Source organism: Danio rerio, chromosome 24 (assembly GCF_049306965.1).
Source record: "Danio rerio strain Tuebingen ecotype United States chromosome 24, GRCz12tu, whole genome shotgun sequence".
Lineage (NCBI taxonomy): Eukaryota > Metazoa > Chordata > Actinopteri > Cypriniformes > Danionidae > Danio > Danio rerio.
In genome coordinates, this window is record NC_133199.1 from 41,102,565 (window position 1) to 41,122,952 (window position 20,388).

At 39.4% G+C, this 20,388-nt stretch overlaps 1 protein-coding gene across 1 annotated transcript in view; it reads left to right on the forward strand.

Annotated features, from left to right (window-relative positions):
• Positions 1 to 20,388, forward strand: part of nlrc3 (NLR family, CARD domain containing 3) — a 30,188-nt gene that overhangs the window by 7,691 nt on the left and 2,109 nt on the right. Inside the window, exons 2-18 of the mRNA XM_009297629.5 lie at positions 2,649 to 2,799; positions 3,213 to 3,473; positions 4,637 to 6,419; positions 6,508 to 6,594; positions 8,050 to 8,133; positions 8,308 to 8,391; positions 11,057 to 11,140; positions 11,214 to 11,297; positions 12,693 to 12,776; positions 12,857 to 12,940; positions 13,027 to 13,110; positions 15,968 to 16,051; positions 16,956 to 17,039; positions 18,096 to 18,179; positions 18,269 to 18,352; positions 19,003 to 19,086; positions 19,858 to 19,941. Of these exons, the coding sequence (XP_009295904.1) occupies positions 2,706 to 2,799; positions 3,213 to 3,473; positions 4,637 to 6,419; positions 6,508 to 6,594; positions 8,050 to 8,133; positions 8,308 to 8,391; positions 11,057 to 11,140; positions 11,214 to 11,297; positions 12,693 to 12,776; positions 12,857 to 12,940; positions 13,027 to 13,110; positions 15,968 to 16,051; positions 16,956 to 17,039; positions 18,096 to 18,179; positions 18,269 to 18,352; positions 19,003 to 19,086; positions 19,858 to 19,941 (3,317 nt within the window). The 5' untranslated portion in view covers positions 2,649 to 2,705. The remainder of the gene's footprint in view (positions 1 to 2,648; positions 2,800 to 3,212; positions 3,474 to 4,636; positions 6,420 to 6,507; positions 6,595 to 8,049; positions 8,134 to 8,307; positions 8,392 to 11,056; positions 11,141 to 11,213; positions 11,298 to 12,692; positions 12,777 to 12,856; positions 12,941 to 13,026; positions 13,111 to 15,967; positions 16,052 to 16,955; positions 17,040 to 18,095; positions 18,180 to 18,268; positions 18,353 to 19,002; positions 19,087 to 19,857; positions 19,942 to 20,388) is intronic.

The window sequence follows — 20,388 nt, forward strand, 5'->3', positions numbered from 1 at the left end:
GATTTTTCTGTGTTTGCTCTAATTATAAGTGAAATTCATGGAGCATACTTAAATGATTATTTTATTTAGCATCCTCTAGAACTGGGGTCACCAAACTCGGTCCTGGAGGTCCGGTGTCCTGCAGATTTTAGCTCCAACCCTAATCAAACACACCTGAACAAGCCAATCAATGTCTTTATCGAAGTAATCCGCGCTAAAACATTTAAGGTAAAGTCATCATAGCTTGCGTAGAATAGACCCAGCTCCCTAAACCAACTTCGAGAATAGATTAACGGTGATATTTTTTTTAGCGCTCAATAAAAGACGCAGCATGTTAACGACGATAACGGCCCACCACTAAAACATACTATATAAACCAGTATTGGTTTTTCTTGCAACTCCTCTTTTCATGCAGTTATGCAGCTAATTTTTTAATTTCCAGAATATTTTTTATGCTCATTTTGGTTGTTAGAGAATTTTTTTTTTGCCAAAAATAGGTAAATGTGAACCATGTGGGCTTCTTAGGGGATTGTTCTGTGTTTGCTCTGATTATAAGTGAAATTCATGGAGCATACTTAGATGATTATTTTATTTAGCATCCTCTAGAACTGGGGTCACCAATCTCGGTCCTGGAGGGCCAGTGTCCTGCGGATTTTAGCTCCAACCCTAATCAAACACACCTGAACAAGCCAATCAATGTCTTACTAGGTATACTTGAAGCACCCAGGCCGGTGTGTTGAGGCAAGTTGGAGCTAAACCCTGCAGGGACACCGGCCCTCCAGGACCGAGATTGATGACCCCTGCAAATTATGCATCTTCTAATGTTGTTGACTATCAAGTGTAGCCTTAAAGGATTTTTCAGAATCTTATAGTAATAGTCTCCTGTTCCCTCCAATTGTCACTTTTTTCCTTCAAATGCTGGCATGATTGAAACAATTTTTTATACATTTCCATTTCTCTCCAAAATGTAAGTATGAGGCACTAATAGCTGTTAGCATCCAGACAAAAGAAACATTCTGAGTATTACTGTACAATTTTGGCTCCATGATGCGGGGTCAACAGCACAAAAACAGTAAGGTATCTTATTATAACATTCTAAGACTGAATCATTGTAACTCACTTCTGAAGTACAAATGTGAAACATTATTTATTTTATTCATATTTATTTGCTTTTATTAAATGCTGGGTTTAGCATGATGATAAAAAATGGTGTAAATAAACCCCAGTGGGGGAAAAGTCCAACTATGAAAACCCGCTTTTATAGCGCTTTAATAATGTAGATTGCGTTAAAGCAGCTTAACATATAAGATTATAGTGAATTGAAACAGTGTTAGTTCAGTTTACAGTCTTGGGGCCCTATCATACACCCGGCGCAGTGTGGCGCAAGGCGTGGCGCAGTAGTCTTTTGGTAGTTTCAGCTTGGCGCAAGAGTCGTTTTGAGGCGTTGCGCTACGCTGTTTAAATAGCAAATGCATTAGCGCTCATTTGTGTGCCCATAGGCGTTCTGGTCTAAAAAGGAAGGTGTTCTGAGGCGCACTGCTGGCACGTTGCTATTTTGAGAAACTATAATAGATTTTTCATTAGACCAAAACTAACCCAGAGTCTAACCGCCTCGCTTACACACTGCTTAATACGCACAAGAGAGCAATAGGCAAATATCTTTACATATGAAAAAATGTAAATATTAAGGATATATATGGTTTATAATAAGAATAGATATAGAATATAAATATAAAGGATTAAAATATTACAAAACATATTATTTTCTAGCCTACATAAATATGAAAAATCACTGCTTTTATGTCTTCTTCTTCTCGAGAGGCTTTTTCAGTTCATTCATAACAATTTGCTTTTGTATAATGTTATTATTATTAGCAGTATTATTTATTATATCCATATTTATATTTGTTTTATTAAAAAATTTATTTGCCCACCTGTCAGGTTTTAGACCATATGGGGCATGGCATGTGTTTTAGGATATAACTCAGGTTTTTGAGCACACTTGGTTATTATTGTTCATTTATTTGTTTGCTGGAAATTAGAACTGAATTTAGAAATAGTTTTGAAACGAATATTTGCGCTTAACAAACAAAAGTATTTATTTATAGACTAAATGATGTCTGTGCGTAAAGGTTTCCCTATCCAAGAGCGAAAGTGAAAGTGATCCATTATCTCTCATTCTCACGCAGTAGATGCTCTGTTTAAGTTTTCTGTTAAAAAATACTGTGAACTGTTTGCTTGTGAAATGCTCAGTTTTTCCACTTAGACTTACTTTACGTCCTGTAAATAGCGAATGCGCTCTTGGCGCGACGCAGCAGGCTCTTAAAGGGAATAGGAGATGAGACTCACACCTATACCTCATTTAGAAAATAAACTCAACCCTTTTAGACTATGCGCCACGGCGCAAAGCAGATTTTCCCGTCCTTAAATTAGCAAAAACGCATTCTGACACGCCCTGAAAGCGTTTGCGTCCTGCGTTTTGCCCTCTGTGCATGGACCATCAAAATAGAGCCCTTGGAGTTCAGTTTAGTTCAGTTCAGTGTGGTTTAATCACTGCTGAGAGTTCAAACACTAAAGAGCAAATCCATCGATGCACAACTTTCAATGGCCACTGTATCCTTTTGCTCTTTTCTTTGCTGCTGATTTTGCATTGTCTGTCTGGATTACAGGCACTGAATAACACTCAAACACACACACCTGGACACACTGTTCTAGCGCAGTCTGGGATGGACAGACATTCCCAGATCCCATGGCAGGAGTACTGCTACCTGGATCTGAAGTCCAATGCTCCAAAACAAGAGACTAGCAAAAGGATGGAAGGTAGAGATACTGTACAGAAACACATTTCATTACATTACCTGCATTTAAGTATCAGCCATTATTCATCTTTGTGTACATCTGAAAGTTTAAAGTCACAATATGGAAGATGTTTGTATTAGAATATCTAAACAAACATTATATATACATTACATTACATATATTTTGCTGACTTATGTGCTTAGATCATCGCAAATGCTTAAAAGAATTGATTATAAGTGTCAAATACTTTGCTCACCCATCAACGTGACTTCTGCAGGAGTCCCGTAGGATGTAATGAAGATTACAACTACCATGATTCCACACACAGTCACCGCATCATCAAAATACACCTTTGTTCGTTGTGAATACACTCCCTCTGGTGGCCCAAATGACAAACTGCGCCTTTTAATGTTCTTTCTGTGCTTGTTCCTCAGACCACGGGTGGTTACGCAGACACCAGCCATTGCTGCATCGCTTTTTATCCACCTCCATCCTGGTAAATGTGGTCCATCAGATGAGAAAGGCAGACCTGCTCAGCACACAGGAGGCGGGGCTTATCCAGGAAATGGGGTCTTTAAAGGATAAAGTGCATTTATTGGTCGAGGTCCTGTCGGTCAGTGATCCGCATGGTGCTGCCCTTCAGGCTTATCTTCAGAGTTCATACCAGACCGAGTACAACCTTATTACTATACACGGTCAGTGTGCGTGATTCATCTGCTACTTTCCAATTAGCTTTTTTACGGCAGGTTCCTTAAAGTACAAATTAAATCAAAACTAGCCATACTGATTTTGTTAGCTCACATTGCTAGTTTTGTGGTGAACAATTCATCTATGCAGGTCAGTAAGAACAAAAATAGTTTGTTTTTGGTAAAATTCTCAGATTAGGTCTGTCTGAGGTATTGGGCGTGGCTAACATACTTAACCACACCCCTCCAACCGTCAGACAACAAACAGAAATGGTGCGGAGGAGGAGTCTGTTAGGTTGTAGTAACTCCTCTAAAACCCATTTGCCAGTCTTTCTGTATAAAATGCCTACTTCACTACATCCAATCAGCTCACTGGAGGAAAAACAAGCCACGCCCACTGTTTGCTCACTGTCACAGCTTCCATTTCATACATTTCAGTGTCACTTATGTTTTCTCTTGTCTTTGAATATGCATGCTTCTGTTGCCTAGCAACTTCCTGCTAACACAAACATAACTTTCTGATAGCGAAAACCCGGGGCGTTGCTAGACATAAAGCTCTAACGTTACCGGGGCACAGCTACTCTTTTCTTTTCGGCTTAGTCCTTTTATTAATCTGTGGTCGCCACAGCGGAAGGAACCGACAACTTATCTAGCATATGTTCTTAAGCAGCGGATGCCCTTCCAGCTGCAACCCACCTCTGGGAAACTTCCGTACACACTCATGCATACTCATACACTACGGACAATTTAGCCTACCAAATTCATTTGTACGGCATGTCTTTGGACTGTGGGGAAAACCAGAGAACCCGGAGGAAACCCACGCGAACATGGGGGGAACATGCAAACTCCCTATGTTAAACGTCAAATGACCCAGCCGAGGCTCGAACCAGCAACCTTCTTGCTGTATATATATATATATACAGCATATATCTGTTTGTTGTCTGACGATTGGAGCGATTGTGGTTATATATATATATATATATTCAAAAGCTTATGTTTCAGGGTAATAACTTCATAAAATGTGGCATTCAAAGCTGAATTTAAAACCTTAATAAAAACTTTGTAAATAAGACGTATCTTATATGAGAATGGTCAGAATGACTGCTATGGCCATTCGTGTGGTTATATAATTCTGTTAGTTCCAGTGTTAAATCTCTCTCTCTTTTTTTCAGACTCTGTGGTTCAACCATATAAAGACACTCTCCTGCAGTGGCTCAAAGAGGATGAAAATTCACTTGCGCAGGTCGCCGGTAGCTCACAAGGATTCACAATCCTCCTCATAGAATCTGTCTCTGACCTTCAGCAGCGGGAGCATGACCTCGTACAGGTGTCAGTCAACAGAGGGGCGGGGCCTCTTCATGGTCGAGCGCTGGGATTGGATAAGCTGATCGCACCTCTAACGAGGGTTAGCACCGCCCCACGGGTGACACTCACAGTGGGCGTGGCCGGCAGCGGAAAGAGCCGAATGGTCAGCCGTTTCATCCGTCTATGGAGCAGCGGTCAGATCTATCCAGAGCTGAGTCTCGCAATCCCCATTGCATGCTGGGAACTGAGCAGTTACGATCGGATATCAGTCGAGCGCTTACTGCGGCTGTTCGTTCCGTACGATAACATGGATGTAATCATATTTAACGAATCCTGCAAAGTACTGCTCATTTTGGATGGATTGGAGGAATTTCGACAAACATTGGATTTTGCAGATGCCCCGCCCACTAGCGACCCTCGTCGCGAAATTCCAGTGTCGGATCTTATTGCGAACATTGTACGAGGTAACCTGTTACCAGGGGCAACACTCTGGCTTTTGTCAAGGCCAGGCATTGGGGCGAAGGTTCCAGCAGGATTGGTTGATCGTGTAACCGAAGCCCCGCCTCTTTCGCAAACACAAATAAAGGATTATACTAATCATTGTATTACAAACGCATTAGATGTGTACTCATTAGAGAGCTCGTCATCTCAAACGGACATACCTCAGGATCTTTCCTCCCAAGTCTGGACCTACCTGAATTCCCAGAAACTATTGCTCATTTTGTCTTCAGTCCCTGCGATCTGCCATGTAATCGTAACGACGCTGTCGCGCCTTATAAAGATAGAATCAGAAGCCACGCCCCTTCCCCGAACCCTAACAGAAGTCTACGCCCACTACTGCTGGCCACACCTCTCCAAATCAGACACAGCGAGCGGCATCAGGAAATCATTGAACACTTTGGGTCGTCTTGCTTTTTATAGCCTCTTACGGCGGCGATATACATTTGTCGAGAGCGAATTGCGAACTTACGGTGTTGACGTACCGCCTCAGGTCGGCACTCTCAGCTACCGCATTCTCCAGCGCAAGCAGAGCTGGTCATCAGATAACAAGGCGTGGCAGTTCACCCACACATCCGTGCAGGAGTTCCTGGGCGCTCTCTATTACTACGTGTCTTCAAGGCGCGCCGTGTTTGATTTGTTTTCCGAAAGTGGCGTTTCCTGGCCCCGCATTGGCTTTCACAGTCACTACCGTGCAGCGCTGCAGAAAACCAACCAATCAGACGCCACATTACAAGGCAGCCTGGACCTCTTCATGCGCTTCCTCTCAGGTCTACTGTCGCCCACAGCTGGAGTTTTGCTTGGCGGTCCGCTGGGTGTTTCCCGCGAGGAACAGGTGACCCAGCGTACCACTGCTATGACTTTGCTTCAGAATGCAGTGGCGGCAGCAGGAGGCGATGCTGTAAGCATGCGCAGCGTTAATATGGTGACGTGTCTGGCGGAGCTGCAGCAAGGGGAGTGGCTGAGATCCATAGAGGAGGATCTGATCAGCTGTGGGCTGCGGGGGAAGCTGAAGGGCGGAGTCTGTGCTGTTCTCGCCTATTTGTTGCTGGTTTCAGACTCGTGTACTGAAGAGACGCAGCTGTCCAACTGCCTGGACTCCTCCTCCCTCAAGAGGCTCCTCCCACAGTTGCTGTACTGCAGTAAGCTGAGGTAAAACATGCATGGTTATGGACTCTTTCTGTAAAGAAGCGTTGTGACTTTTTTTTTCATTGTTAATGTCTTGTGTGCTACTTTGTAGAATGGAAAACAATGAATTTAAGGAGGGTGCCATGGAGCTGTTGGGAAGTCTGCTGAGTGCTAAAGAGTGCCATATTCAGATGTTAAGGTATATTCAGTACCCAGGATAAACTATTATAGATTTTATTAAGATTTTGTTCTTATTTAGTTTTATGGTCATTTTAAAGTTAAAGTGATTTTGTTGTATATATATATATATATATATATATATATATATATATATATATATATATATATATATATATATATATATATATAAATAAGCAATATCACACAAGTAGCAGTGGTACATTGGTATAAGGTCAAAGGCTGAGTACCTTAGCGTCCCACCAGTGACGATATACAGCCATATCGCACTGCTACGAGTGATATTGCATTTCATCAATGCAACAGTTCGACAGCAAAATCGTGTATGTAAAAAGGAAAAACAAAATCCTTTTGTGTAAGGAACTACTTTCTTCCACCAATTCACCTCTGAAGCTGACGTCAGAACAGCAGAGATCGTTTGGTGCTTATTCACCAAAGCCACTTTAGAGCTTGTGTTTGAATAATTCTCTAGCGTAATATCTAAAGTTGTGGCAAAATAAGGGATTTTGCTCACATTACATTACATTTTGCTCAGATTACAAGGCTGAACAGCATGAAATGCCATCAGTCTACAGAGTATTTCCCAGTATTTCTTTGTTGCAATCGGAAGATCACAATATTTAACCCTGAAAAAGCCAAAGCAAAACACTAGCAGACTTTCTGATGTGATGCGAAAAGGAAAAATGCTAAACACATGCTGGCATTTCTTCGTTCTTTCCGTTTGCTGAACTAGTCTGCAGGAACGAAAAGAAAAGACTCATTAGAAACAAACAGATGGCCATCAAAAAAGTAATTCAGGGTTATACAAAGAGTGGCCAACACAAAATACATACATTCCTGATATGAGTCCTATCTCACACTCAAAACACTACAATTACTATGACAAATACAGCACTACAACATACAAAAGAGAGAGATCGACTTAGAATGTCACTCACCAGATTTATAATTATTTGATCAGCTTTAATCTGTAGCTTTACGCTACGTTTTTCTCCTCTAAGGGTTTATGTGGTCTCTGTCGCCATCTTGTGGATGGACAACGTCAATCGTCTTTGCTCTGCTCAGTATGACAGGCTGCCAACTCACTGTATCAGAAATTGATATTTAAATAGGCACTATCCTTATAAATAAACTGCAGAGTTGCAATCTAAACAACTACATTATCACTATTTTTTATTACCTAAGGTAAATTAATTATTTATGATATTATTATTATTTTGATAATTTTTTTATATTTATTTTTAAAGTTAATTTATTTATTTGTTATTATTTTATCATTATTTTTTAACTATCATCTTTTTTCTTGTTCTCATTCAAAAGTCAATGTGCAAAGTCTTTCACTATGTCTACCATATAAAGTATGCATATATATTTTTTTACTCAACAAAATATGTTTGAAAAAAAAGGGTATACTCTGACATCTTTAACCTTTAAACTCTTTTTTTCTCTTTTCCAGTCTGGCTGATAACTCAATAAGCAGTAAAGGAGTTAAACCACTCAGTCGGGCTCTCCTCGTCAACCGAACCCTCACCACACTTGAGTCAGAGACTTTTTTACTTTTATTATTGTATATATTACATTGTTATTGTATTTTAAAATAAGGAAACATAATGTGAAATGTAATTTGCTGTGACTTTGATCCTTAATATCTGAATCAACAAAATGAATCAGTCAAAAGGAAGGATTTTAAATCAGATTCATCTTGTTTTTTTAGCCTCCGTGGCAACAATATTGGTGCCAAGGGAGCAAAGACGTTGTGTGAGGCCCTTAAATTGAACCAGTTCCTTGTGTCAGTCAAGTGAGTAATCGATTACATTCATTTTCTTTTAGGCTTAGTCCTCTGCCACAGCGGAATGAACCCTCAACTTAGCTAGTATATGTTTTACGCAGTGGATATAGCGCATTTGTTTGGACTGTGGGGGAAACCGAAGCATCCCAGTGGAAACCCACGCAAACACAGGGAGAACATGCAAACTCCACACAGAAACGCCAACTGACCCAGCCGAGGCTTGAACCAGCAACTTTCTTGCTGTAAGGCAATTGTGCTACCCACTGCTTCCCCTACAGTCCAAAGACATGCGGTACAGGTGAATTGGGTAGGCTAAATTGTCCGTAGTGTATGAGTGTGTGGATGTTTCCCAGAGATTGGTTGCAAAAAATGTGCTGGTTCATTCCGCTGTGGTGACCCCAGATTAATAAAGGGACTAAGCCGACAAGAGAAGTTATGAATGAATGGACAAAAAATGTAAGGCAGCAAGATTTTTTTACAGTGTTGGGCATAAATGATTATTATTATTTAATTTCCAGTTTAATACATTTAATTATTAAAGTAGAGGACTTTCTGTCAGTCTAATATATTCTGATACACAATTATAATATAATAAGAGTTTTTAAAGTTTTAACAAAGTAATACGTTTTTTTTTTTGTCAACTACACGTCATTCCCGAACTACAAATCCTAGTTTGCCGTTTCACACACACCAGTCACCATTCATCACTGATCACTTACACACAGATGAATCCTGTCATCACAGATTTTCTGGATTACTTACTGTGCATCCGGAAAGTATTCACAGCGCTTTACTTTTTACACATTTTTTATGTTACAGCCTTATTCCATAATGGATTAAATTAATTTATTTCCTCAACATTCTACACACAAAACCCCATAATGACAATGTGGATTTTTTGAAATGGTAACAAATTAAAAATAAAAAACCTGAGAAATCACATGTTCATCAGTATTCAGAATCTTTGCATGATACTTTGTTGATGCACCTTTGGCAGCGATTACAGCCTCAAGTCTTTTTGAATATGATGCCACAAGTTTGGCACACCTGTCTTTGGGAATTTTTGCCCATTCCTCTTTGCAGTACCTCTCAAGCTCTATCATGTTGGATGGGAAGCGATGGTGTACAGCCATTTTCAGATCTCTCCAGAAATGTTCAATAGGATTCAGGTCTGGGCTCTGGCTGGGCCACTCAAGGATATTCACTGAGTTGTTGTGAAGCCACTCCATTGATATTTTGGCAGTGTGCTTTGTGTCATTGTCCTCCTGGAAGATAAACCGTCGCCCTAGTCTGAAGTTAAGAGCACTCTGAAGCAGGTTTTCATTCAGGATGTCTCTGTTCATCGCTGCATTCATCTTTCCCTCTATCCTGACTAGTCTTCCAGTTCCTGCTGCTGAAAAACATCCCCACAGCATGATGCTGCCACCACCATGCTTCACTGTAGGGATGGTATCAGCCTGGTGATGAGCGCTGCCTGGTTTTCTCCAAATGTAACGCCTGGCATTCACTCAAAAGAGTTCAGTTTTAGTCTCATCAGACCAAAGAATTTAGTTTCTGATGGTCTGAGAGTCCTTCAGATGCCTTTTGGCAAATTCCAGGCTGGAGTGGCTTGCATCTGGCCACTCTACCATACAGGCCTGATTGGTGGATTGCTGCACAGATGGTTTTCCTTCTGTAAGGTTCTCCTCTCTCCACAGAAGAACGCTGGAGCTCAGACAGAGTGACCATAAGGTTATTGATCTTCTCCCCCGATCACTCAGCTTAGATGGCCGGCCAGCTCTAGGAAGAGTTCTGGTGGTTCCAAACATCTTACTCTTACGGATGATGGAGGCCGCTGTGCTCATTGAAACTTTCAGAGCAGCACAAATGTTTCTGTAACCTTCCCTAGCCTAGTGCCTCCAGACAATCCTGTCTCAGAGGTCTACAGATAATTCCTTTGTCTTCATGCTTGGTTTGTGCTCTGACATGCACTGTCAACCCTGGAACCTTATATAGACAGGTGTATGCCTTTTCAAATCATGTCCAATCAACAGAATTGACCACAGGTGAACTCCAATGAAGCTGCTGGAACATCTCAAGAATGATCAGTGGAAACAGAATGAACCTGAGCTCAACTTAGAGCTTCATGACAAAGGCTGTGAATACTGATGTACATGTGATTGATCAGGTTTTTTATTTTTTAATACTTCTGTACATGTGATGATGTGATCTTTGTTCACATTGTCATTATGGGTTATTGTGTATAGAATGTTTGAGAAAATAAATGAATTTAATGCATTTTGGAAAAAGGCTGTAACATAAAAAATGTGGAATAAGTGAATAAATTTTTTTTCGGATGCACTGTAATAATTTTTATAATAAAATGAAATATTTTATTTATAAAAATATACATTTAAATAAATAATATAAATGTTTTATAATTTATAAATAAAATAATAGTATAAAATAATAAAAATACTCTAAATAAGTTGTATTTTTATATCATAGTTTTATAATAAATAATTAAATAAAATTCAGTCAAGTATTATGTATTTGTACATGCATGTGTGCACATTTATGAGAATACATGTGCGCTGGAGTGACTGAATGTTCATTTGTGTATGTGTGCATGTGCGTGTGTGTGTGTGTGTGTGTGTGTGTGTGTGACTTCCTATGTGTGTGTTGATTCATATAGTTTGCAGAATAACCACATTGAGGATGAAGGTGCTCGTTCTCTCTCTGAAGTCCTTCAATCAAACCGAAAGCTCACCACACTCAAGTGAGTCCGTTTCTGTGTCACAAGTGTGCCTTCAACAGACCATCAATAACCCGAATCTCTTCATGCTTTGCAGCGTTCAGAAAAACGGCATCGGACCAGAAGGCATGAAAAAAATCGCAGAAGGCCTCATAAAGAATCAAACTCTACAGGATTTCAAGTAAGAGCTTTTCAATGTCCACTGAACTGCCTTAAAATGCACAGTTTTGTTCAGTGTTTGTTGTCATTTCAAGTTAAATATCAGGGCGGGACATAGAATAGCCCCTCCCCTTTTTAAATAGCTAATAGATATAGAGATGCAATTAGGCCACGCCCACACCAGGGGGTTCCTCACTGATTCCTCACTCATTGGCTGTGCATGTGTATGTGTGGGTGTTTGTGTCTGTGATTGTGTGTTTGCGTCTGTTTTTGTGGGTGTGGGTTTGTGTATGTATATATGTGTGTATGCTCATTTGTGGGTGTGTTTGTATGTTTTTTATATCTGTGATTGTGTGTGTGATTATGTCTGTGGGTGTGTGTTTTTGTGTGTATGTATACATGTGTGTGGGTATTTATATGCATGTATGTGTGTGTGCTCACTCGTGTACAGTATGCGAGCATTTGTTTGTGTGTGTGTGTGTGTTTGTTTGTATGTTTGTTTATCTGTAATTGTTTGTGTGTATATACCTGTGTGTGCACTTTTATGTGTATGTTTATGTGTATATATGTGTGTATACTTATTTGTGTGTGTGTGCGCACTTGTTTGTGTGTGTGTGTTTGTGTGTATGTATCTGTGTGTGTGTGCACATGTTTTTTTGTGTGTCCATGTGGATATTTTTGTGTGCTCATTTGTGTGTGCATTTGTGTGTATGTATATATGTGTGTGTGCATTTGTTAGTGTGTCTTTGTGTATGTATGGGTGTATATTCATTTGTTTGTGTGTGCGTGCATGTGCTTGTATGTGTGTTTGTGTCTGTGATTGAATGTGTGTGTTTGTGCGTATGTATATGTGTGTGTGTGTGGGCACTTTTTTGTGTCCTTATGTGTATGTATGTATGCGTGTATGTGTGTGTGTGTGTTTGTGTCTGTGATTGTGTGTGTGTTTGTGTGTATGTATCTGTGTGTGCATTTGTTTGTGTGTGTGTATGTTTGTTTGTTTGTCTGTAATTGTTTATGTTTATATACCTGTGTGTGCACTTTTTTGTGTGTGTTTATGTGTATATATGTGTGTGCTCATTTGTGTGTGTTTGTTCTGTCTGTGATTGTGTGTTTTTGTGTGTGTATGCATATCTGTGTGTGCATTTGTTTGTCTTTATGTTTATGTATGTGTGTGCTCATTTATGTGTGTGTGTGTTTATGTTTGTGTGTCTGTGTTTGCATGTGTGTGTGTATGTGTGTCTGAGATTGTGTGTGTGTGTCTTTGTTTTCGTGTGTGTGTGTTTGTGTGTCTGATTGCGTGTATGTGTGTGTTTGCATGTGTTTGTGTGTGTGTGTGTGTGTGAATAACATGTAGATGATTGTTCAGCTCATAAAGGTTTGACTCTTCTGCTGTGTGTTTGTGTAAATGTTTGTACAGTGTATCCAGCAATCATCTGGGTGATTTGGGAACAGTGGCTCTGGCTCAGGCTCTTATGGTCAATCACGTTCTACACACACTCAGGTAAAACACGAGAGATGAGTGAATTGATCCCAAACAGAGCAACCAGACACACTCTTCTGAATGATCTCTGTCTGTTTCAGTCTACAGAGTAACTCAGTGAGCGACAGAGGCATCAAAGCTCTCTCACATGCTCTGCAGTCCAACCGAGGACTCTGCTGTCTGAAGTATGTCTCTGAACAACACATACTATTAAAACAGATGTCGTGAAAAACTAATGATGAGGTTTTTGTGTGTGTTTGTTTGCTGTTAGTTTAAGGGAGAACTCAATAGGGGTTGCTGGTGCCAAAGACATCGCCAAAGCCTTAAAAGTCAACACTTGCCTACGAGAACTAGAGTAAGTACAATACACAGATACACTTTATATTGATCTGAATGAGTTGTGTTGTGTTCCTGTTTTTATACTGTAAAAAGCATTCACACTAAAACTATACTCCCTGACTTAAGTCTTGTCGTAGATCCCATTTGTAAGAACAACAAATAATAACTTGACTTCTAGTTGATCATTTTGAAAAGTGGCAGAAGGTTTTCAGATGAATCATCTGTTGAGCTGGATCCCAATCATCACAAATACTGCACAAGACCTACTGGAACACGTATGGAGCCAAGATTCTTATAGATATCAGTCAAGTTCGGTGAAGGAAAAATCATGGTTTGGGGTTACATTCAGTATGGGGGTGTGCGAGAGATCTGCAGAGTGGATGGCAACATCATCAGCCTGAGGTATCAAGACATTTGTGCTGCCCATTACATTACAGACCACAGGAGAGGGCAAATTCTCCAGCAGGATAGCGCTGCTCCTCATACTTCAGCCTCCACATCAAAGCTCCTGAAAGCAAAGAAGGTCAAGCTGCTCCAGGATTGGCCAGCCTAGTCACCAGACATAAACATTATTGAGCATGTCTGGGGTAAGATGAAGGAGGAGGCATTGAAGATGAATCCAAAGAGTCTTGATGAACTCTGGGAGTCCTGCAGGAACGCTTTCTTTGCCGTTCCAGATGACTTTATTAATCAGTGATTTGAGTCAGTGCAGAGATGTATGGATGCAGTCCTCCAAGCTCATGATGGAGTCAGACACAATATTCATTCTGTCTCCACTGCAGCATGACTTTATATTCTATACTGGACATTATTTCTGTTCAGTGACAAGACTTTGTCTAAGCAAAGTCAGGCCTTACTGTCCTAATGAAATCATTAAAAATCAAGGCAAAATCATATTTTATTTTGGTCAAATAAGCGTAATCTAGAGACCTTTGCCTTTCATATAAGCCAGGGGTGTCCTGCACAGTTTAGCTCCAACTCTAATCAAACACACCTGCTTATATAGTGATCTTGAAGACACTGATTAGCTTGTTCAGGTGTGCAGATTAGTGTTGAAGCTAAACTGTGCAGGACACCGGCCCTCCAGGACTGAGTTTGCCCACCCCTGGTCTAGTAAGATCAGCTGGCTCAGGCGTGTTTGATTAGGGTTGGAGCTAAAGTCTCCAGGACACCGGCCCTCCAGGACCGAGTTTGGACACCCCTGATATAAGCCACTTCTGATACCAAAAGGTTCAACTAGAAGTCAAGTTATTATTTGTTGTTCCTAAAACTTGGATAGGCGACAAGACTTTTGTCTTATATATAACTTCAAGAGTTCACACTTAGCTGATGATTGATAATAAAGCTTGTTTGGCGTGCTGTCCTGGGAGAGAGCCCTGAGGTTATAAGATCCTCGAGCCCTGGGCTCCCTCCCATTGCAAGCTGAGAGGGGAGTTTGAGCTCAGGTAGATCTCGATGACTTATTCTTCTGCTTATTTTAACTAAGTGTCAGACATGGATGCTGAGAAGAGATGTACTCAGAGCTTGGCTAAAATATTTTGGATTAGTTGCTTATTTTTGAACTGTGGGAGGAAACCGGAGGACCCGGGGAAAACCCAAACGATCACGGGGAAAACGAGCAAAACTCCACACAGAAATGTCGCCTGGTTTAGAAGGGAAGTAAACCAGGGGCATTCTTGCTGTGAGGCAACAGCGCTAATTACTGGCCACCGTGTCGCCCGTTTGAAAGGAGGTAAAGTAGGGTTGGGTGGGGGGTTTCTTCAAGACGAAGATATTGAGATGAGAAAACTCTGGTTATTTATAGTGAGTTATGGATCGTCTGATATATATATATATATATACTATATATACAGTTGAAGTCAGAATTATTAGCCCCCCTCAATTATTAGACCGCTTGTTTATTTTTTCCAGAATTTCTATTAAAGGGAGAGCAGATTTTTTCAACACATTTTTAAACATAATAATTTTAATAACTCATTTCTAATAACTGGTTTATTTTATCTTTACCATGATGACTGTAATTAATATTTTACTAGATATTTTTAAGACACTTCTATACAGCTTAAAGTGGTTAGGGGAATTAGGCAAGTTATTGTATAATGATGGTTTGTTCTGTAGATTATCGAGAATAAATATAGCTTAAAGGGGCTAATAATATTGTCCCTAAAATGGTACATAAAAAATTCAAAACAGCTTTTAATCTAGCCAAAATAAAACAAATAAGACTTTCTCCTGAAGAAAATATATTATCAGACATACTGTGAAAATTTCAGTGCTCTGTTAAAAATTTTTTGAAAAATATTTTAAAAAGAAGAAAAAAAATCGAAGGGGGCTAATAATTATGACTTCAGCTGTATATATATATATAATTTTCTATGTAAGAGTTGAAGAGAAGATTATTTTATTAGTTTTGAACTAAAAATTTGTTATTTTTTAAGTGATGGATGGATGAGTGATGGATTATGTAAATTTCTGATATGTTTTTGCACTAAAACATTCAATAAAAACGAACACGTAATAGTTTTAATAACTAATTATTCATCAACTAATATATTTATATATATATGTATACACAAATATTGTACATGTTTTTATTTTCAAGATTTATAATAAAAGTAATACGTTAAACATTTTTATTGAATTGCTTTGTATGTAGTGATTAATAAAATGTACGCATGCGTTCTCACAGTCTGTCAGAAGATCACATTAAATTGCTCGTCACAAAATTAATAAACCAATTTCATGTTTGTTGTATTTATATCACTTTAGCTTGTGTTTCCCTCACGACTCACTTCTTTACTGCTTCTAGCCTTTGAATATATTACAGAAGCGTTATCTTTGTGTGTGTGTGTGTGTGTGTGTGTTTGTTTCAGTCTGACTGCTAATCTCCTTCATGATGAGGGAGTGACGGCCATCGCTGAAGCCATGAGAGTCAACAGATCCATCAGCTCCTTACAGTGAGAAAACACACACACATAACAGACTGACACACACACAGGCGGATTTTTGTGAATTGTGGGGACGTTCCACAGATTGTTCTATTGTTTTTATACTGTATAAGTTGTATTGCTCTCCCCCAACCCTACACCTAATCCTACCTCTTACAGGAAACTGTGTGCAGCTTTACTTTCAGAAAAAATACTCATTCTGTATGATTTATAAGGCTTCTAAAAAATGGAAACATCAGCAATGTCCTTAAGATCCATCATGTCCTTGTAAAACCTCATGCATCATACCCATGACATTATACACAGTTGTGTCCTGATATGTCACAAACATACCCCTGCTGAAAAATCCAGCTTAAACCAGCCTAGGCTGGTTGGCTGGTTTTAGCTGGTCAACCAGGCTGGTTTTAGAGGTTTTTTGGCTACTTCCAGGCTGGTTTCCAGCCATTTGCAGCCTGGTCTTAGCTGGTCAGGCTGGGAGATGACCAGCTAAAACCAGCTTGACCAGCCTAGCAGGCTGGGAGCCCAGCCAAAACCAGCTATGTCCAGCTTAAACCAGGCTGGTCAAGCTGGTTTTAGCTGGATTTAGCTGGTCATTTTCTGGCTGGAAATGGCTGGGAACCAGCCTGGAAGTGGCCAAAACCCCTCTAAAACCAGCCTGGTCAACCAGCTAAAACCAGCCAACCAGCCTATTAAATTAATATACAAATAAAAGCGATGAACTGATGAAAGCCCTAAAGATATAAGCCAGACCCAGGTTATGAAATCACTGTGTGAGCTGGGTGTGAGATCATGTTCACTTTTAGATATTTTTTTCCTCATGTAGATGACTAACAGTGTGTGTGTGTGTGTGTGTGTGTGTGTGTGTGTGTGTGTGTGTGTGTGTGTGTGTGTGTGTGTGTGTGTGTGTGTTTAGTCTGCAGTGGAACTTCATGAAGGCTGGAGCTGCTAAAGCTTTAGCAGAGTCTCTCTCGAGCAACACCTGCATTCAGCTGCTGGAGTAAGAGCATCTATAGCATTAAGTCTGTTCCTGTCATTGCTTCTGTCTGAAGTTTATTTTAAAATACACTCTTCGGCCACTCTGTGCCAGATTGGGTTCTTTAGCAGGTTTGCTAGCATGTTTCAAATGTAATTTAAGACAATTCTTTTAATTTACAAAATAACAGTCCTTGCTATTGATGTTAGCATGTTTTATCACATGGTTAGCATGTTTCTAGCATAGCATTCTAACACGCTGGTGGTTTCAGCTTGTTGTTTTGTTTTTATCACACTCCTAACATTTCCTCACTATAGCACAGTGGTTCTCAAACTTTTTTCACCAGGTACCACCTCTAAAAAAAAGATCCCTGCTGAAAAAAACATCTTAAACCAGCCTAAGCTGGTTGGCTGGTTTAAGCTGGTCATCCAGGCTGGTTTTAGAGGGGTTTTGGCCACTTCCAGGCTGGTTTTCAGCCATTTCCAGCCTGGTCTTAGCTGGTCACGCTAGAAAATGACCAGCTAAATCCAGCTAAAACCAGCTTGACCAGGACATAGCTGGTTTTGGCTTGGCTCCCAGCCTGGCTAGGCTGGTCAAGCTGGTTTTAGCTGGTCATCTCCCAGCCTGACCAGCTAGACCAGGCTGGAAATGGCTGGAAACCAGCCTGGAAGTGGCCAAAACCCCTCTAAAACCAGCCTGGTCGACCAGCTAAAACCAGCCAACCAGCCTAAGCTGGTTTTTTCAGTTGAGTTCACAGGTTGCTAACATGTTTATAGAATGTTGAAGCACAATGCTAGTATATTTTTGCATGTTGATAGAATGTTTCTTGTAAGACTAAACCTTGTTAACAAGTTTTAACACATCATTAGCATGTACAACTTCAGGCATGTTTTAAAATTTTGTTAGCATTTTTCTAACATGCTAAATCATGCCAACAAGCTTCATCAGCATTTTCTCTAATATTTTACTGCTCAGTTTGACTTTCATCATTACTGCTTTGATCACGTCTACAACTAAATTCATCAAATTGCTGCCGTGTGATTGGCTAATAATATATCTGTGTGTGCTTTTCTGTGTCAGTCTTCAGGAAAACGCTCTGGGTGATAATGGTGTCATCGCTCTGGCCGCTGCTCTCATGTCAAACTCTTCTCTCACTGTGCTTTAGTAAGTCTCACATTTCAATTTTCCTTATTAATTTGCGTTTATTTGCTAAAGCTGGTTGTATCTGATCATGTGTATGTGTGTTTTAATAGCCTTCAGGGTGTTTCAGCGGGTAAATCAGGAGCAGTTGCATTAGCTGATGCTATGGTGGTCAACAAAACCCTTCATACACTAGAGTAAGTCTATATTCGTTAAAAATATATCTATATACAGTGACATTTGTATATTTGGGTCTCTTATGCTCACAAATGCTGATCAAAAAATAGTATTACAGTAAAACATGAATGTCATTAAATGTTATAGTTTAAAATAATTTTTTTCTGTTTTCATTTATAACCATTTCTATTTAAATTTATATATATATATATATATATATATATATATATATATATATATATATGTATGTATGTATGTATGTATGTATATATATGTATGCATTATATATTGCAATGTAAAAACGATAAATTTTGCAGCCCTCATTTTTATTGTTATTTTTGTCCAAAATAAACTCATATTTGAATTTTGGTTCTTGCAACACACTTCAAAAGAGTTTTAACAGTAAAACATTTACCACTTTGTAATGTCGCCATTCATTTTCACAATACTTAAAAGACGTTTGCAGACTGAAGGCACCATGCGATGAAGTGTTTCAGGTGCACGCAGTTTTGTCCCATGTTTTCTGCAAACATGCCTTAAAGTGGGCAACAGTACAGGGTCTTCATTGTCGCATTTTAACATCAAAATGCACCACACATTCTCTATCGCAGACAGGTCAGGACTGCAGGTAGGCCAGTATCCTGTATCAATGCTTCTTTTTTTGTTTTAGTTTGCGAGGAAACTCCATTGGGATGGAGGGAGCGAAGGCATTTTCTAGCGCTCTGAAGAACAACAGGAGTTTAAGAAGTCTAAAGTACGTCTACAGACAGACACAGTAATATTTTAGTGGAAATCAATGCATTTTTTAAAGAATTATTTATTGATTAGAAAATCTAAAAGAAGTGTTTATTTGAAATATCAGTCATTTATTCATTTTCTTGTTGCCTTAGTCCCTTTATTAACCCTTTGTCGCCACAGCAGAATGAACCGCCAACTTATCCAGCATGTTTTTACGCAGCAGATGCCCTTCCCCCTGGGAAACATACACACACACACTCATTCACACACACACTCATACACTATGGACAATTTAGCCTACCCAGTTCACCTGTACCGCATGTCTTTGGACTGTGGGGGAAACCGGAGCACCTGGAGGAAACCTACGGGAACGCAGGGAGAACATGCAAACTCCACACAGAAACGCCAGCTGAGCCATAGCTCATGTTCCCCAGTGATGGGTTGCAGCCGGAAGGGCATCCGCTGCGTAAAACATGTACTGCAAAAGTTGGCGGTTCATTCCGCTGTGGTGACCCCAGATTATTAAAGGGACTAAGCTGAAAAATAATGAATGAATGAATGTCTGTCACTTTTGTTGAAGTTGCATAGTTGCCTAATAAAGTAGTAAATTTTTCTTTAATTTTACTGACTCAACATTTAGAAATAGTAATGTTAAAAAAATGTCTTGCAAATAAATGTTGACACGACTTTATATTGGTGAAAGTAGCTTGTATTTCTTTAGCTCAAATAAATGGTAAGATTGTGACATACAAACATAGATAAATTGTAAAATTGTGTTTGTTTGCAGTCTGCAGGAGAATAGTCTGGGGATGGATGGAGCAATCTTTATTGCGACTGCGCTGAGAGGAAACCATCAGCTCACCTACATAAAGTGAGTGTGTGTGTGTGGGTCGATGTGCGAACCGCCGACTGTGTGTGAGAGGTCTCGAATACATGGCACATGTGGTGAATAATATGCATTGGGTGTTACGAATGAGATTTTACTGTGAATGGGACATGAGCGTGATTGTGCAATATTTATATGTGTGTGTGTGTGTGTCTGTGTGTTATATATAAAAAATTCCAACCATAAAATGTTTTTTATTGTTGTTTTTCTTTACAAATATGTAGATTCTCAACTATTGCAACTGAAATAGAAAAGTATCAAGCTAGTCTATAATCTTTTTTTAATAAATAATTTAAATAAAGTTAGTTAATGGCTAAAATAATAATAATATTACATTTTCAGAGTGATAAGAATGCATAAAATAGTTTAAAATAATTAATGTATTTAAAATAAATGCTTTTTGATTGATAAATGTGCCTAGAATGATTTAAC